Source organism: Nyctibius grandis, chromosome 25, assembly GCF_013368605.1.
Source record: "Nyctibius grandis isolate bNycGra1 chromosome 25, bNycGra1.pri, whole genome shotgun sequence".
NCBI classification, from domain to species: Eukaryota; Metazoa; Chordata; class Aves; order Nyctibiiformes; family Nyctibiidae; genus Nyctibius; species Nyctibius grandis.
Window position 1 is genome coordinate 3,175,499 of NC_090682.1, and position 18,180 is coordinate 3,193,678.

At 54.2% G+C, this 18,180-nt stretch overlaps 1 protein-coding gene across 1 annotated transcript in view; it reads right to left on the reverse strand.

Moving 5' to 3' along the window:
- Positions 1-17,154, reverse strand: part of LOC137673422 (opioid-binding protein/cell adhesion molecule homolog) — a 258,831-nt gene extending 241,677 nt beyond the window's left edge. Inside the window, exon 1 of the mRNA XM_068418195.1 lies at positions 17,094-17,154. Coding sequence (XP_068274296.1) covers positions 17,094-17,154 — 61 coding nt within the window. The remainder of the gene's footprint in view (positions 1-17,093) is intronic.
- Between the last annotated feature and the right edge of the window lie 1,026 nt (positions 17,155-18,180).

Sequence of the window (18,180 nt, forward strand, 5' to 3'; positions counted from 1 at the left end):
CAACATCTGTCCCCTACCAGTCGCTCCATGTTGCCTGGCTGTGGGCAAACCACCACCCAGGAGCCACTCCTGCCACAACCTGTCCTCACAGCTGCCAGAGGGACCACCCAAACCCTGCCATCCAACCCCCAAGGACTGGGACCCCTTGCTCTTCTCCATGCCTCTGAGCACCAAGACATGGTGGGCTTCGAAACCTCTTGGCTTCGTGGAACCAGCATTAAGTAGAAACAACAAAAGTGCTGCAAAAGCATCAAAAAATTAATCCCAAAGTCTGACCTCATGAGACTGCCAAAGGGGTCTCATGGTGCTACCATGTTCCAAGCAGGTCAAGGTATGCCCAAGCACACAGAGGTTGTTGTGACACCAGGGGATGGTCTGGACCATGCTCCTGCTTGGGACACTGAACCCAGCGACACGGCCACACTGGAGCCACCAGCCAGCCCAACACCCGGCAGCATTTTGGGCAGGAAAGACCTGCCCGTGATTCAAGCCATTACAAGGATGTGAATTTCTAACTCCTGAACCTCCTGGAGCCAACCTTCAACCAGGAGCAGAGCTCCTCGCTGACGGCACCTGCCTTCAAGATGCCACAGGATTTCTCCGCAGCAACTCTTCACAGTTCCCGGCCACCACTCCCTTGGGAACGTGCGCGAAGAGTGAACTAATGAGTCTATTAGACTTAATTAAGCTAACGTGAAATTATTTACTTAATCTGAGAAGATCTTACGATGGTGAGAAATCCCCATGGAAAAAAAAAGCGTACAGCTGCCTCGCACGGTCTAGCGAAAAGCTCACGAGGAACCAGTTGCTGAGATGCTCCACTGCACGGCAGCAGGGGCGGCGTGGACCACGGGGCTCAGCTCAGCCCCTCCTGCAACCGGCTCTGGACCACGGCACCGGCTCAAGGACGTCGAGCATCCCTCATCCCGCAGCCAGGCTGCACCCCATCGCAGCGGCAGAGCGTGCAGAGCGAAGGCTGCAGAGAGGAAAGGGGATTTTGCCTCGCACATTTTGCTCGCTTTTTTCTTTCTTAATGCAAAAAAGCTTAACGCTTGCTTTGAATTCTTAATACGACTGAGTTCTTTTTGCCACTTATTTTGTTTTGTCATGCACTACATACAATTACACATCCCTAATCCGCAAATCCTCCCCCGACACCAGCACGCGTGCCAAGCCTTTGCTTTCCGCAGCCGCCGCATTAAAGGCCTTTCGAGACTGGCTCACATCGTGGAGCAGCGGGATGCCCTTGCAGCAGCCACAGCCCCGATGCTCCGGTCCTGGAGCAGCTCAGCTGGAAGCCTCCATCCCCACGGACCTGCACTCGTGATGGTGATGCCCCATCTCTTGCCCTGCGTAGAGGAGGGGTCTCCAGCCCCGGCACCAAGGCTGGGAGCTCTCGCTGGGATTAATTCCTAGAGAAGGAGCCTCCCTCCATCCCGGCTGCAAGGAGCTCAGCTCAGAATCTCTCAGATGGAAATCACATTTTGCAAATCTCCCACAGTGAATCAACTCACCAGTCAGATATTAGCTCAGCAAAAACTGGCAGGCAAATGATCTAATTAATAATCAGCACTATCAGTGGTTTCCGCTTCTCTCAGGCAACCAAACAGGCGAGAGCTTCTCTGCAAACGGGAGGCACGGCTACCTGGGAACAAGACGTAATTATTGCCCCAAGGTCAGACAGTGGCAGCGGCAGTGCTGGCAACTGGCACCCCGCTCACAAGTCACCTCTTGAGGCCACCTGCAAGGGGACACGGAAGGTTTGGTGTCCCCTTGTGACACCCGGGCAGGCAGTGGCTCCCCGGGGACAGCAGAGCTGGCTCAGACCTTGGTTTCCCACCCACAAGCGCTTCCACCAGACGCAGGGAAAGCGGAGCTGAAGGCTCACCCCAGCACGCAGACCAACGGGCACCAAGCCCTGGCGGGTACCAAGGTCCTTCTGGCACCCCAGCACCGCACGGCCGCTGTCCCCATGACAAAGGGGTCAGCATTTCGTACAGAGATATAAACAGCCAGGGAGGGTGCGAGCAAGGGCAAGAGCTTCCCTCGATGCACAAGGCTTCACCGCAGCCTCGGAGGCTCTCCCGACCCCGCTGGGGAAAATCAGAAGGAAATAAGAGAGACATCAATTTCCAGAGCTCAGCGCCAAAATCCGGCCTTCGCCTTTGAAAGCGTAATTTATTCAGGCTGCTTTATTATTGCAGAGCCTGGCGTAGACGGGGGGATTATGGAGAGGTCACAGCCGGGGCAATAACAATAATAATAAAAAATAGTTAAGTCGGGAGAATATCTTGTGGAAGTTCATCGGACGCCTTTTTGTGGAGCCGAGGAGTTTTCAAGCACACAAAGACGAGCATCCCGCCCCGCCGCCAACTTAAGCTGCATCAAACGAACCTTTGGGGGAGCGACGGGGATGGGGGGGCTTCACACCCCCCCTGTTTGCGAACCCAATTAGGCATATGTTGAGGAAAGGGTGTATGTATATTAGATTTTAATTAAGCAGTGTTAATTATAATCTATGAGATGTGCTTACTGCTTATCTGATAATTATGAGAAAGCCAATTTGGCTGCTGGCTTGTGACTAATTAAGTGGAATTAGTAATGATAATTATAGATTTAATTTTTGTTTGCCTTTATTGGCAATGGGGGGAAAGTGGCTTCAAGGGCTGGGTGGGGAAGGCATGGGAAAAGGTCACTGCGCCAGGGATTTGGCCCAAAGGACAAGGAACCACCTGGGATCTCCCAGTGAAAGTGGATTTTCAGTGGGGAAAAAAACAATTTGGGGTTAAAAAGGAAAGTTTTGTGGAAACTGCTTGATGCAAACAAACTTCTGCTAAAAGGCAGCAGTTTTGTGGGGAGACTGGGCTGGGGTTTTGCCAGCCTGTTGCACAGGCTGCCCAGGTCTTGAAAAAAGCTTGAAAATTTGGGCAATTGGAGGAGTTTGGCTTTTCCAACCCAGAGAGGGCAATTCCCTGCGGATGTCCCCCCTTCCTCCCACACCCATCACAACCCCAACTCCTGCTCACAACCTGCCAGCAAGAAAAAGGCCATTTCTGAATGCTTCCCACTTACTTTTTTCCCAGTGTAATTGACAGGCTATAAAATAAACATCAAATACTGCAGAAACCACCCAAGCCCTGGGAATGGGACTTGTATATTTTTTAACCTGGCTGCGAGTCTCCTTGAAATACGCATCTTCCTCCCCCTTCAAGCACACACCGTGGTCACAGGCTGCCAAAGTAGCACGAAACTTTATAGGATAGCAAAGCTTTTGTAAGAGGAAAAGAATAAAATCATAAGGAAAGGGGGGGGAATAAATATATCGCAGCTGGATGATTAAAAGGCCCAGATAAACTCGCAGCTGAACACCACCACGTGGAGCTCTGCAAGCAAAGCTAATGATAATTAAATCTCCTGCTGCAGGGGTGAACAGCGATTTCTCGCCAGGCCTGACGCCCGGGATGACAGCTATCCCGGGAAGAGCTGCTGCCCTCCGGAGCTGGCCCTGCCAGGAGCCTGTCCTCTTGCCTCCCGAGGAAGAGGATGGTACGGAGGTGACGCTGCTGTTTTCTGCCAGGCTGCTGGAGGAAGCAGACGTGAGGCTAAACTCAGGTTCTGGCCACTTGTGAGCACTAAAGATTATTTGCCAGACAGGCTATTGCACCGAGCTCTGTGGTGGCTGGTTAGTAGGAGCAGCACGAGAGATTAAATGACAGCAAACTCGCTATTTCTTTTTTTTTTTCTTTTTTCATTTCAGCAGCAACTCGAAAATAGGCCTGTTGATAAAGGGAAAAATTCCCCACGAGTCACGCAGTTTTCAGACAAAAAAAAATAGCCAGCGTCACCCTGAAGTGACCAAAACACTCGCTCGGATGGACGAAATTTGAAATCATTCCTAATGATGCTCAGGGTCTGTGCGGCCACACACACCCCTACAAACTACCTCCGGGGTTTCCACCTGGAGCTGCGATCCAGCAGCACATCAGGATCCATCGTAACAGCACCACGTTCAAGTGCATTTGCTGAATCATTCGCTCAGGCTCCTGTACCCAGTTTCTCCGTGATACATTTAATACCTCCGCTCCCTGTCCTAAAGAGCTGTGGGATTCACTGGGAGGAGAGTACAGACGGCTTTGGCTCTGACCTCCTGCTCAGCTCTGCAAGGAAATCGTTTGTTTGGATTTCCCTGATGAGCACCAAGGTAAGAGAGGTCAGTGTCCAGCCCTGGAGAGATAAATAATAGTTTAGAGATGACAGGATCCCTTGCTGAACACTTCTACCTGTGTTTGGCAAAGTATGAATTGCTGGGTGCTCACCTACCCCTCTGAAAAGAGGAGAAATGGGGTTTTAAGAGAATAATGCTTCCTAATACTAGGCACGCTGTCGGATAAGAAAAAGACAAGGCAGAAGCCAGGAGCTGGTAAAAGCTACAGCTTGTAATTTCATTGCACCTTCTCTACTCAATAAATGGGTTTCAGTCAGAGCATCTCTTCCCTCCAACCCAAAAAGGACCTGAAGGGTAAGCTGATTGCATTGATCGTGCGTGCATTTTCCCGGCTGGGAAAGCAGCCCAGTCCCTCGCTGCTCCCGTCCAAAGTACTCAAAGTACTCCACTTACTTATTACGGGAACGTCTCCAGAGGCTCCAGGGCCAGGGAGCGGGATGCTCGGGGAATTCATTGCCCTCCGAGTGCTGGGAGCATTAAGAGAGAAGGCAGAGCAGGGGGTACAGCAGTGGTTCAGCTCGGCCTTTTCCCCATCAGCAGCCTATCACTCCTGCTACGAGTTTTGACAGCCCCGTGGGATCACTCTCACAGGGCTGTCGTTAACCCTTACAAGAACGGCACGTAGGGGCTTGCCTGCAGGGAAGGCAGCGCAGATCTGCCCAGACATCACAGCTCCCAGCCGATGCTCAGCCCTGCCACCCACTCCCTTCCACGAGCACCCTTCTCTTCCTCCACACTCCCTCTCCATCCTACCTAGATCCCTACGTGACAACACTCAGGCATTCAGCCCCTGAGCCAAACCATCTCCTTTGCTACTCCCAGGGTCCCCGCCACTGCAGAGTCTCCTGGTGTATCCATCACCACCCCTCAAACCCTGCCTCTCCTCCCCGGGGGGTCAGGGAAGAGCACAAATCACTGTGGGAAGCACTGCTGGGCTTGGTACGAACCAGAAGCTCGTCTCAGGAAGGTCAGCCCTGCCATGGGGATGCCAGTCTACACCAGCCCCAGCACGGGGAGATCACCTGCCGACACAGCAGCGCGCTCCTTTAAGCCTTCACCTCTCCCCGCAGGAGCCTGAGCCGTGCCTTGCCGTGGTGTCTTCGAAGGAGAAGGCTATCAGCTCAAAACAGCCGAGACCTTTAGCTCAAATCCATTAATCCTCTTTATTAAACCCGGGTCACCTCTGAGTCCTGGCAAATTAACCAGCATCTCCCCACTGCAAGTACATCAAGAGGAAACGCGCTGTACAGCGCCTGTAATTTTCATGGACCAGGGCTCCGGGGTCAGAGGGCTTCCCGGGCTCCATTCTCTGCCTTTGTCAATTTAAAAGGGAACATCGGCTCGCTCTTGTATAAATTACGAGAGAGGCAGAGCAGGGGCCTGGGGCGGTTGCAGGGCGCTCTGCCAGCTGCAGCCATGCCGGTGGCTCCTCTCCTGCCCGAAGAGGGGAGCAGGGGACGGCGAGATTGCAAGCACCGAGTGCCCCAGGGGGGAAAACGGGGCTGGGGACATCCTCCGAGCACACCCTCCAAAGAGCTGGGCAGCCAGGGGACCGCGCTCGGCGTCCCCCAAGGCTACCTTGGCCACGTGCCTCCCTGCTGCTTTAATAAATGGCACATCCCCGGTGCCAGCCCAGCTGGGGAGCGAGAGAAAGAGAGACTGGAAGAGCTTCGCTCCAGCTCAAAAGTGGGTGGAAAATTGTTCCTTTGTCGCCTGAAATTTCACCATTTGCAACGTCTCCCCCATTCCGCGCTCTCCTCTTGGAGCCGCTCTGCTCTGAATGCTCACCAAGCCAGCACCAAAGCGGGAGCCGCTCTATTTCTGAAGAGCCAAGGACATTTAGCTGGGCTGGGGAAGACCTGGGGCCAAATCCCTTATAAACACTAATTCTACACCCAGTAGAAGAGCTCCAAAAGAGAAAGCCAGCCCAGTCCGGCCTGGGGAAGAGACTCTGCATGGGCTGAGGGATAAGGGCAGAGCAGGGACTGGAGGTCACAGCATTCCCTTCCTGGGCTGGGTCCCCTCCTGCTCCTAGAAACAGCATCCTCAAGACAAGCGAACTTTCCAGAGCCTCATACATTCTGTCAGTGAAGAAACAGACATTTTTAAAGGGGAAAAAAACAAATGTGGGAAGATTTCCAAGTGACTCCATAAGAGCTAGAAGCATCACATCTATTCCCCTAAGACAACTCCACACCATGGCACTTCCCAGCACACTCTCCAGCCACAGCTCTACCACAGGGCTACAAATCCACCGCCTTTGGCTGAAGTTGCTCTGGTTTTACACCAGCTTAAGCCAGCAGGGACTGAGCTGAGGAACCGTGATGCAAACACCAGGGTGCTCGCCCTTAACTCAGTCCGACTGCACTGGGGGTTTTCCACCTGGCTTTGAGTTACAGGTAGGATTAACGCACGGCATCTTAAACCTTCTGGCCATCAGCTTGTATCACAGCTTTAGTTTTTTATTAAAAACATCATTTCTTGCTGTATTTAATCACCGCAAGGTCATTTCAGTGACAGTTGCCAGCATCCTAGCCAAGGCACCAGAGGAGCAGAGCCCTGCCCCGCTGACCAGATAAAAGGAGGAGATGCTGGGTTTCATTTCCTTGTTTTCAATCGAGAGGTGCCCACCTCGGTGCGCGGATGAAGGTGTGGGTGGGCCGATGTCAGCCCCCTGCGGGCTGAGATGGGAAGATGCCGCTCGCTCTGCTCATCAGGAACCCCGAGGAGAGAAATTGCATAGTTCTCCCCGCGGCCCTCTGCCCACCTCGAACCAATTTCTGCTCCTTTTAATTCAATTCAGCTCCTCCTGACCTTGGCTGGCTGGAGTTGCAGAGTTTCTCTCAACAGATAGCACCAATTACAGAGGTGTGAAAATGGAAGGCTTTCAATTCGGAGAACAAACCCAAGAAACTGGGGCTTTATTGAACTGAGAAACAGGGGGTGGGAAAGGGAGAGCAGACGGGGGCACGGGCTCAGAAATATTGCCTGTGCTCACTCTGGAAACCAAATGCTTTGGCTGTTCCCTCTGTGGGGGAAGGCAAAGGCTTTGCCTGGGAAGCAGGGCTGTCCCAGGGGCCGGGATGGTGAATGCCATGAGAGGTGCAGGTTCAGGTGCGCAGACCCGACGGCACCCGGGGACCAGGGATGCAAAACCCATCCCCTGCATCACGCCTCACCCGTTAGCAGCTGCAAACCAGCGCTTTCAGGTCCACTCCCCAACAGGCTGATCTCAGACCCGACAGATCTGACACAAACTGAGTGACGCTGCTTTTTGTCCACCCACGAAGCTATTGCCAGACAAGGGACTGCTGGGCCAAGCCTCTGGAAACCTGAGCGCCAGAGTGAGCCTGGTTAGATCTGGGTAGTGGGGCTCTGGCAGCATCACTTAGCTGGCTGCCTCGGCAGAGAGATCAACGTGCAGGCAGTCTTTACAAAACCTGCCTTCCTCCTGCACAGTGCAACCTGTGATGACCAGAGAGGCCCCAGACAAAAGCAGGGGACGTTCAGTTCAGGGGAAGGGGGCAGAGACGAGCACCTCCCTGAGCTGAGCTCACCAAAGCTCTGCGCAACGTGCCCCGATGCTACAAAGAATTAAATTAAAGCAAGAAGTCCTGGATGCCTGGGATAGAAAACGTCGCATGGCAAAAGGGGTTATTCTCACGCAAAGCAGCACCACCAAGTACGTTCCCTCATCAGCTCTGGATATTTCCAGGCTGGAAGGATGCAGAAAAGCCTCCCCAAGACCTGAAAAGCTCCCTCTCCAGCCCTGTCTCTGCCTGAACCATCTCCATCAGCTCAGTGCCCACATACCACCCAAGCTCAGAGTCTCCTTTCAATCCGGATGCGATCCTTCTCCGCCGAGGCCAACCTAACGCCACAAAGCTCTGACTTCCAGGCCAATGCACAAGAGCAAACAGGTCCTGCCCACCTCAATTTTGGGCACCCACCCGGCTGGCTGGCACATCTGAGCAGGCTCAAGCATCCCCTCTCAGAGGCCTCGGAGCTGGGGGACCACCAAAATGAAGTCAGGGCTTGTTTTGGCCTCTCTCTCAAGAGCTGCTGCAACTCTGCAGGACTCTCCACAGCTCGAGGCGTGTGGTTTCAAAGCCAGTGATACCTCCCGTGCCTCCAGCCAAGCTGTGACCGCGGCTCCCCCCAACGCCTGCCCATAAATCCTCCAACCCGGTAAACAGTCGAATTACGGCTCCTCGCCATTGCTTAGCTGCTTTTGACACTAATTGCTCTGCGGAGTGTGTGCAACTGGCAACACCTTATTAAAAGTGAAATATATTATACTGTCCACTTATTGCTACTTTATAAAGATAAAGTATCCCGAGGATATGGAACGGCTGGAAAAGGCATCGACCAGCAGCCTCGGAGCAGCACAAGAAGCAGACGCAGGGCAGACACCGCCAGGACAAACGCGTGCTCTCCGTTAAACTGCAAAGAGTGTTTCTATTTGGAGCCCAAGGGTTGAGTGAAGAGCGTGCTTGAGAATTTCTTCTCTGCTCACCTCCTGGTTTCACCTCGGAAATCATCACTCTCAGACCTCGGGGGAAGCCAGGCAGAGAGGAGACGCGAAAGGGCAGGGGGACCAAGCACACGCTGCTCTCCCACCAGCTTCAAGAGGAGCAGAGGGTACCCCTCGACTCACAAAGCCAGACTAAGTCTCCTGCTAATCATGAATTTGTGTTTGCTCACCTCCAGACATCAGTACCTGAAGCGTGGTACAGCCTCTCCTGCCAGTGACATTCACCAGGGCATCAGCTGCTCCGATGGTCACGTAAGTGCAAGCCCAAGAGCCCTGTGATGCTCCAGCTCTGTGTCAGCCCAGCCCAGGGATTTTAGGACCCAATGTATTGATCTCACAGGCTTTCTCCTGTGTTTCACAAAGGAAGAAGCCAAACCCCACTGTTTCACAAGGAAAAACACGCAGAAACCTCCACTCCAGATTTGGAGCTACAGCGAGGATAGGTCTTTTAACACATGTCTCTGCACATGCCTCGGGCAAGTCATTTTCCCTCTTTATTCCTTGGCTTCACTGCCTGCAAAAACAGGGACAACGAAATTTCTCTTCTCTGCAAAGTGTTTTAAGATCTACTGGAAATAACCACTATGCAAGAGCGAGACCTGGTACCACCGAGTTTCAGTAATAAATGTTTTGATCCAGTCCCTCAGGCCTCGTCTCACCGGGTAATTTGGGGAGAATTTTTGTTTTTATTTTGAATTGACAGGCTATTTCTGGTTGGGAACACGACAGGCAGCAGAAGACAGGAGGAAGGCAGACACGGGGGATGCCAGCAAAGGCACTTCTGCAGCCTGTGGTGCTCACAAAGAGATGGCGTGCAGGGAGGGCACAGAAAGTCACCCACGTGGGGGGAAAAATCAGCTTCTGAGGACTCATTATCAGTAAAATGGGAGATACTCCTCACATACATCACAAAAGTCATTACATCTACATCCCTTCTGTACTGTGGAGAGTACAGGTGCTGTTATTTATCACTTACTGGTCATTTCCCACGTGGCAGAGACAACAGACCCACCTCCCATGAGGACCACGGGGCGCAGAACCGCAGCGTGCATCGCGCTTTGACTCCTGAAGGAAATGGCACGTCCTAAGCGACAGATTTGAAATATCCAGACTCCTCGGTTCAACAAGTTCAAATCCAAGCAGGATCAATACCTTCTCACTCCTGAGGTATCAGCAGGTAATTGGGTATCACGCAGTGATGAGCAACCTAGTTTGCTCAGAAGCTGCAAACTTTAATCTTCATCCATTCCTGGTATATAGAATGGAGAGGGAGGAACAGATCAAAGGAGAACAGATCAAATTCAGCTGCATTTGGACCCAGATTGCAGAAAAAAAAGACTCTTTCTTAAGCAAAACGGCTCAGGCTTCTAAGGTTCAACATCTTGAGAGGACTCAAGTACAACACAACGCAGAGAGGTTGCCATCTCTCCAGCACAGCCACCTGCAACCCCAGCGCTGCCTTGCTTGGGTTTTAGGCTGCTCCTGATACTCCGACTCTGCACCAGTGCCCTCCCCAGTTTCACACTGCAGCATTTCACCACCTCGACCTCTGCAAACGCCCGCATCCACTTTCAGCTCATGGATCCCCTACCCCAGCCCCCTCCCCAACCCCACGGCATTTCAGCAAAGGGGCTCCCAAGTGCCCGCTCCGCTTTGCCCCATGGCACCAGCCCTGCCAGCGGCTCCAGTGAGGGCGAGGAGATGCTGTTCCACGCTTTGCAAGCTGGAAGGTCCTGCCTGGCTGTAGGAGGTTGCCACCCCAGCCATGGAAAGGCGGTGGCAAGGCAGAAGGATGGGCAAAGAGAGACAGAAAAGCACCACAGGCAGCAGAACGACCTATTTGACACGTTTCCCTGCCGATCGAAGCTAACTTTGCTCAGAGGTTTTGACATCTGATTAATTACGTCGCGCTGGCTCGCCTCAAAAGGTTGAGTTTCCGGCAGCCCTCGCCTTTCATCCTCGCAGCGCTTGGCAGCCGAGCCTGCACCCCTGGTGCCAGCAGAGGAGGGGACAGCAGGAGGGTGGCTTTGCCAAACGACCCGGCCCATCCCTGTGAGGCAGGAGATAAGGAGGGCGAGGGACGGCCGGGGACAGAGCCCCTTTGTCTGCGGTGCCTCTTGTCGCGGGGAGATAGGAGGCGGCTGCCTCGCGCTGACATTTCGGTGACCAAATTAAAATGCACTGCCATGGAGACTAAATGTCATTAGCCTCATTAGAAGTGATCGCATTAAAATAAACAAAAAAAAAATCTGAAGTGGAAATTAGCCAATGCTGTTAAATAAAATAAATAAATGGGCAGATCCGGAGGGGATTTGTGCAGCCGATCCCAACGCGGAGCTGGGAAGGGGCATGGCAGGAGCAGCCACGGTCTCCATGGGCTCTGTGGCCACCCAGCAATGTGCCAAGACAAGTCCACTCGTGATGTGGCCCCAAACAGAGCCGTCTGTTTGGAATAAGTCTACAGGGTCTTTGGGGCTTCATTTCCAGCCAGTTTCAGGATGCCCTGCACAGGCTGGCCTTAAGGACCTCAACACCCGTGTCCCCAGGGGCTGGCATGGAGGTAGCACTCTGCCCAGACCTCTGCCAGCAGCTGCACCATGAAGGACGCACCCCGTGTGCGCTGCTCTAACAGGCACAGGGGGTTATTTAGCAGCATCCAGGTTTCTCTCAGATGCCTCCCACTCGATTACCGGACACCACCAACTGTGTTTCACTTCTGCGCTGTGACAGGACGGTCGCACAGGTGGAAGGCTGGGTGAAAGAAGAGCTGGTTTGTCCTTGTGAAGAGAGGAATTTTCCTCCAACCCCTCTTGCTATGCAAACACCATTTCCTTTGGGGCGGGAGAAGTCATCAGAAGGCCCCTGCAAGATCCTGCTTATGACAGAGCACATTTGAAAGCCCAGAGATCTCCTTCCCCCTCCCTCCCTTCTGTCAAAAATTATAATCATCATTTTCCAGCTTGCTGAACAATCAAAGTGTGGCCTATATTCGCCGGAGCTCCTTCCACACGCCGCATGCATAGCAACAAGTCCAGGAGAAAAAAGCCAGAAGTAAACAGTTGGGCAAGAAGAGGCGATGGGCTGGCAGGTGGACAGCAGAGGAAAGCTGCTCAGAGAGCACGCCGTGGGACACAGGCAGCTGGGCTCCCCCCAGTCTCACCAGTTCAGAGCTGCTCTGAGCGCCCCAAGCCCCACGTGAAGACCTCTTCTTCCACGCTCTGCAAGGAGCATGGGGAAGAAATGTGCCTGGGCAATTGGCTTAGTGGAAAGGGCAACGTTCCTGCTGTACCAGAAGGAAGCCCAAGCCCTCCTGCAGGTTCAGCTGGTCCTCACACAGCTGAGGAGCCATGAGGAGCTCACCATGGGGTGAGCCATGAAGGACAAAGCCACATCAAGCACAGATCCCAGCTTGTATCCTGGGAAGTTAATTTCTTCTGCATAAAACCCCACTGGTGCACCAGCTCTGGTCAACACAACGGACACCCCCGTGATTTTGCTCTCCGGACAATCTGAGGTCCGGTCCCAGCATCTCATCCTGAAGCACGGAGCTCACAGGGAGGTTTGCCAGGCTACCCCTTCCCTGCGGTTTGCAGCCCTCTTCAGTCTCCAGAGCTGTCAATCCAGCACTTTTCACTAGCGCTGAATTCACAGAAAAGTAAACCTAAAAATAACTCTTCATTTTCCCCCTTCCTTGCCTCATCTCACACGTGTTCAGCACACACATGACTCTGCCGCACAGGCAACAGGTCCAACTTCCCCAAAACGGCTCCTCCCAAGGAGAAGCTCTCGACACCGCCGGGTCTCTGCAGCTACCTGAGCCTCGGTGCCCAAGGCTGTGTGAGAAGCACCAAGTCTCCTTCCCAGAAAGCCCTCGAAACCACAGTCTCTGCTTACTGAGATCGTGCAACCACTCCCTGCTTCAGATGATCCCGAAGAGACAAAACGCTCTTCCCTGGCCCTGCCTCACGCTACCATCAGTTCACAAGGGCGATGCATCCCCTGCCATTCCTACCTCTCTAGACCTAGCAAGCCACCTCGCTTGGTCACCTTTCGAGGGTGATAATGCAGTCCCAGAGCTTTTGAGAAGCAGGCAGGAAAGTGTTTCCTTCTTCTAAGCACGAAACGAAGAGGAGTTCCCTGGAAAAACCCACCCACTGAGCAGCGAGTGTCAAAGCCACCTCTATATGTGCTGTTGCCACACTGGTAATTATAAGTACCATGCCTTCATTAGGGAAAGGGGGAGATAACTGGGAGGCAAGGAGCTTTGCAGCAGAGCTGTTATTATTTTTAAGCTTAAACAAAAAGGAGAAGCATGACAGCTGAGATCATTCCCCATCCTGCACACGGCAGCAGCCAAGAGCATCTCAGGGGATGCTCAGGCCAGAAGGTAAGAAGGGACGGGGAGCAGTGTCTGGTTTTGCCTAACTGGGGAGACGAAAAGGACAGGGCTGCAAAGCCCAGGCTGACCACAGGGTCATGGAGGATGTTACAGACGAAAAAAAACCCAGAAGTTTTCCTCTATGCCTGCCTGACTGCAGCAGAAACAAAACATCCTCTAAAAGGCCGACGCCAGCTTTCACCCTGTCCCAGGAGCCAGGGGATGGAGGAATTGACCTCCAACAGGGAAACTACAGCCCAAGCCTCAGGCAGAGGAAGACCAGGCAGTGGTTTTGGGCTGACGCCCACCGGTGCACGCTCCCTGTCCTGCTGGGACCTCTTTCTCCCCCAGCATCTCCAGCTGATGGAGGATTGATGGCTGCAGTGTCTCATCGACCACTATCCCCAGCCTTTGGGAGAGCACAGAAAATCCCTTTAAGTCCCTCTTGCTCATATTGAAACGACACTAAAGCGGAACTAATGTGCTCCAGGTACTTATTCTTGGGCTTAGTGGCAGGGATCAGCGGCCCTCCGCCAGTCCGGCATCCGTGACAGCCATGTCACAGGCGGCGATGGCAGCGGGAAAAGCACGCTCTAGGAAGGGATGGGAAGGTGTTTCTAGCTCCTGCAAGGTCTGTTTCTTAACTTGAGTCTGGATTTATGACAACCCCCAAAGCTATGCCACCCAAGCCAGGATGAGGCAGGGGAGGTGAGGGGTTGCACAGCCACAGTCTCTGGGGGGGATGCAGAAAGCAGGTCCCGGGTGCCAGGAGTGACTGCAGAGCACTGGGGGACTCTCCAAGCTCTGCAAGCTTTATCCTGACCCTGATGCCCAGGAGCAGTGAAAAACAGGGTTGGCCATCTCCCCCTGCGCTCCCAGATTTCTGACCTCGGAAATGACAAGTCATTTCACCAAGCCAGCGAAGGCAGCTCCTGAAGAAGCTGATGTGCATCGTTTTTTGCCACCTGTAGAGCCGTGAGGTCTCACCATAACTGCAGCCAAATATACTCCCCCCTGCCCCAAATTCATTCTCCAGTGCATCACAGCCCAGCACATCTCACAACAACAGTGCCCAAAACACCCAGCAGTTCAAAGCGTTTGCCAATGGCTTGACAATTAAATTACCCACTCCCCCTCCCCACCCTGCAGCGCTGGGCTCATTAAAAATCCTCAGCACCCTTTGCATCAGAAAGAGCCCACCTCAGAGAGCGACTGATGTCCAGGAACCCACCACCCCCCAGGCACAGGACAACAACAGCATTAAGCCTTCAAAATTATTTTGGATGGAAACTTGCCTTACAAAGAAATAAAAAGCTGCAGAGTAAGACGCTAGCTATGACCAGAGGGGTCAGGGTTTCATTATTGCATTAACCTTTCGTGTCTTTAGATTCTACATGAGTAAATTGGTAACGAGACGACATGAGCCCCGATGGGAAAAACACGTCTTTCCTAAGAAAAGTAGGAGCTGGGGGGGGGCAAACAGAGGTGGGAGCGAGAGAAAAGAGGAAAAAACTGGCAAATAAGCTATTACAGCTAATAATAACTTTGTGATGCTATTTTCTGCAGGAGCCTTCAAGTTGTGATGTTTCCCTTCACTCTAATTACACCTTCTAAAAGCAGGTTCCCTTCTCACTTTAACCACCCCGTGCGAAACTACCGCAGGATTCGGATAAAAACGGAGAGAGAAAGAGTTCGCGCTTCACAACCAGCCTCTGCATATCCCAGGGGAGCGTCACCTGCATAACACACGTGGGATTACACTTGCAAATAATAAACAGCCCAAAAAGAAAACCACTGCAGGAAGGTGTGGGCTCCGAGGGTCAGCAGGGACCATTCGACTTCCCTCTGCACCGCCTGCCGTCCAGGGAGACTTTGCCAACATGACTTGAGTTACAGCCCACGGCAGGGAAACCACGACTGAAATCAGTGCTGCGGCCAGGCTGGGCAGGGAGGGAAAACATCCAACCTCTGCAAGCCAGGCAAAAAGAAAAAGGAGAGGAGATGTTCCAATTCCGTGCTTGGAGGCATAAAGGAGTCGGTGCGGGGGCAGGGAGGCAAAGCACCACGCAGCCAGCCCAGTGCACTGGAATATTTTCCTTCCTCTAATGCAGGTTTTAGCTTGATGGATTAACGCCTGAGCCCAGATGGGCACAGTCCTGGGCTGGTTTGGCCCAGGGGACATTCAGAGCCAAAGCAGATATTGCTGCTTAATAGAAATAAGAAGGGAAAGCTACAACCGCGTAAGCACGGATCAAGAAACCTCTCCCAAGTTACTGGGGGCTTAAATGCACCTGCCTTTTCCTTCCCTGGCACACACAGATGTCAGAGCTTGCCCAGTCCCAAGGAAACTGCAGCAGGGCACCAGCAAACCGCCAATGCTCCATGCCAGGTCTCTGCCAGCTCCTGCAGCTTGAGGACACCTTGACGACAGCCCATCAAGTGTCACACATCCTCCCATTTGACCTGCACTGCTGCTTCGCATCCATTACTTTGCAATTATCTTGCTTAAGATACTATTTTCAATAAAAACCCCCTTGCATTCGGCAAGTCAGGCAGCTCACGCAGCCGCGTCACCCTTCCCACGCTCACGTGCTAAAGGACAGGGGCACCATTTTGGTTTCAGGCACTGCTGGAGAGCTGGAGGCACTGCTGCCACAGGTCCTCCACTGACGCTCCTCAACCAGCCATCACACGCCCCAGGGGATGGCGCTGGCCTCCCAGGGCTAACACACATCACCTCCTCCTGCAATCCCACAGAGCATCCCCTGTGTCAGGGGCTCTTGTACCCGCTGACCGCTCGGGCTGCAGCGTGGCACCGCTCTGCCACGGCACCCTGGGACATGGACGGTCCCACGGCACGAGGCTCTGCAAGCAAGTTTTACCCCGAGTCCCCTTGTGTTCATCACAGCTGTGGCAAGAGCTGTTCACCAGCCGTGACACAGCTAACCTCTCCCCTGCCAGCCCCATCCCCTGCCCACAGGCGCCAGCCCTGCACAGCAAAGCGCTGTAACCAAACCACAGAAAGCTGCTGGAATCAGAGCCGTGCCTCTCCCCTGCCCTCCCGAGTCCAACACAATTCTCGCTGACGGTCACAAAAAACACATGTGGGGTTAAGATTGGATCTGAGCCTCGACACCCAGTCCCCAGCTGCTTGCACAGGGACTGTAATCTTTTCAGCTGCTAAAAGTGCACATCATCGTCAAAAAAAACGCCAGTGACTTCTTCCCCCCAGCGCGCAGCTCTGCCATCCGCCCCCACAGCTCCCTCCCCGCGGGTGCAGCGCAGGGCTGCGCTCGCTGCCCCGACACAACCCACCCACCCAGCATCAGCCTTGGATCCCAACCCGAGCATCTCCCCCTCATCCTGCCCCAGCAAGCCAGGCGGATGGAGCCAACCCACATTTCTGAAGCCACCTGCTCAGGTTGTGGCACCTTCGCCACAGCCCGACGCGGTCCCCCTGGGTGCCCGAATCGGGGGGTTCATTTCCACTTTGCAAAAGGAAGCGAGGGGCAGGCACCCGAGTTTGCCTGGCAGCAATCAGGGAAGCAGGGACAAGGGGGAGCGCAGGGAATAGCATGACAGCTCGGGAGAGAGGGAGGGCACAGGAGGTGCCCAACTTTGAAGGGGAAAAAGCTCCGTGACCCCATCATTTACAACCAGAGGGGACGGACTCTGCCCAGCCGGGGGGCTGCTGTGCAACCCTGGCCACCCCTGCTGCGGGTGCCAGCGCCGCTCAGTGCCTGCCCAGGGGGTCAGCCCTGCCGCAGGGGACGGGCACGGCTCCTCGAACCCGGCTCGCTGGGAGCACTGGGCAATTCCCTGCTGCAGAGCAACTCGCCGCCCGCCTGCGTGTGCACGTTCGCGTGCGATGTGCATGAAGTCGGGGTCCCCCTCGTGCTCGGCTTTCCCACCCCGCAAGCCCCTGCCATCCCTGGAGAAAAAGCTTTTTGCCCTACCTGGGATGAAGAGCAGGGCAGTTGTGGCCGTGAAGACGATCCAGCAGGCAGGATGGTACATCTTGGAGCTGCGGTAGACGAGCGGCTGATTTGCTTGCTGCTTGCTGCTGCCGCCGCTGCTTTCGTCTGCGCTGAATTCTGAGCAGGTTTAAATCCAACGTTTGCAGAGGGAGGGAGACTGAGTTAGTGAGCTAGAGAGAGAGAGAGAGAGAGAGAGAGACGGGAGCAGGCAGTCAGTGTCTCTGATTTTTCCTTGCACACGCACACACACACAACTAGCAGAAGGAGCCCCGGGCTCCGTGCGTGCTCGGGGGAAGCAGACCTCCTACCCGGCACCCATTGGTTCGAGATGCTGACTGACACACGCACACTTGCTCTTCTGCGGGTCTCACTCTGCAAACAGGGAGTTAAATGCGGGCATCAACCCCCTGAGCATCCCTCTCGGTACCCGGGGATGGAGGGAGCAGCCCCGCACAGGGACGAGCACCGTCCCACCGACTCCTCCTGCACCAGCCACCCGCAAAGGGGCTCAGAAATTTTTTGCCCCCAGGCTGAGCCGGCTGGTGGGGCAGCCCCGGGGTTCAGCCCCTTGGCTTGCCCCTGCCCTGCTGCAGGCTCTGCTCCCCTCCTGGGGAAGCTGCCGGCAGCTCTGCCTGCTGCCAAGAGAGGCAAACCGGCGAGCAATCCAAGCCTTTTAGCATGAGTGGGTGTTTTTTTTGCACAAAATCACCGAAACCGAGAAGCAATCTTCTCTGTGCATCCCAACCAGAGCCGTATTTTTTCCCTTCAGCAGGCTCACAGAGCCCCAAAAGGACGCCAAGCCCAGGGTACCTGCTCCTGCAGACCCCCTGCCCAATACCATCCCATTCCCACCGAGGCCAAGGAGTGTTTCTTCAAGCTCTCCAACGCAACCCTCTCCTTCCAGGCTGCCACAGTTTCCCCTCAGTCCCTGCTTTCCCCCAGACCCCCCTTGGCACATTCCCACGCCCTTGCCAAGCCCCAAACATCCCCAGCACAGGGCATCGGACCTGGCTTTCCACCTCTCTGCCCCTGCCATGTCCCCCCTCCCACAGCCACCCCCAGATCA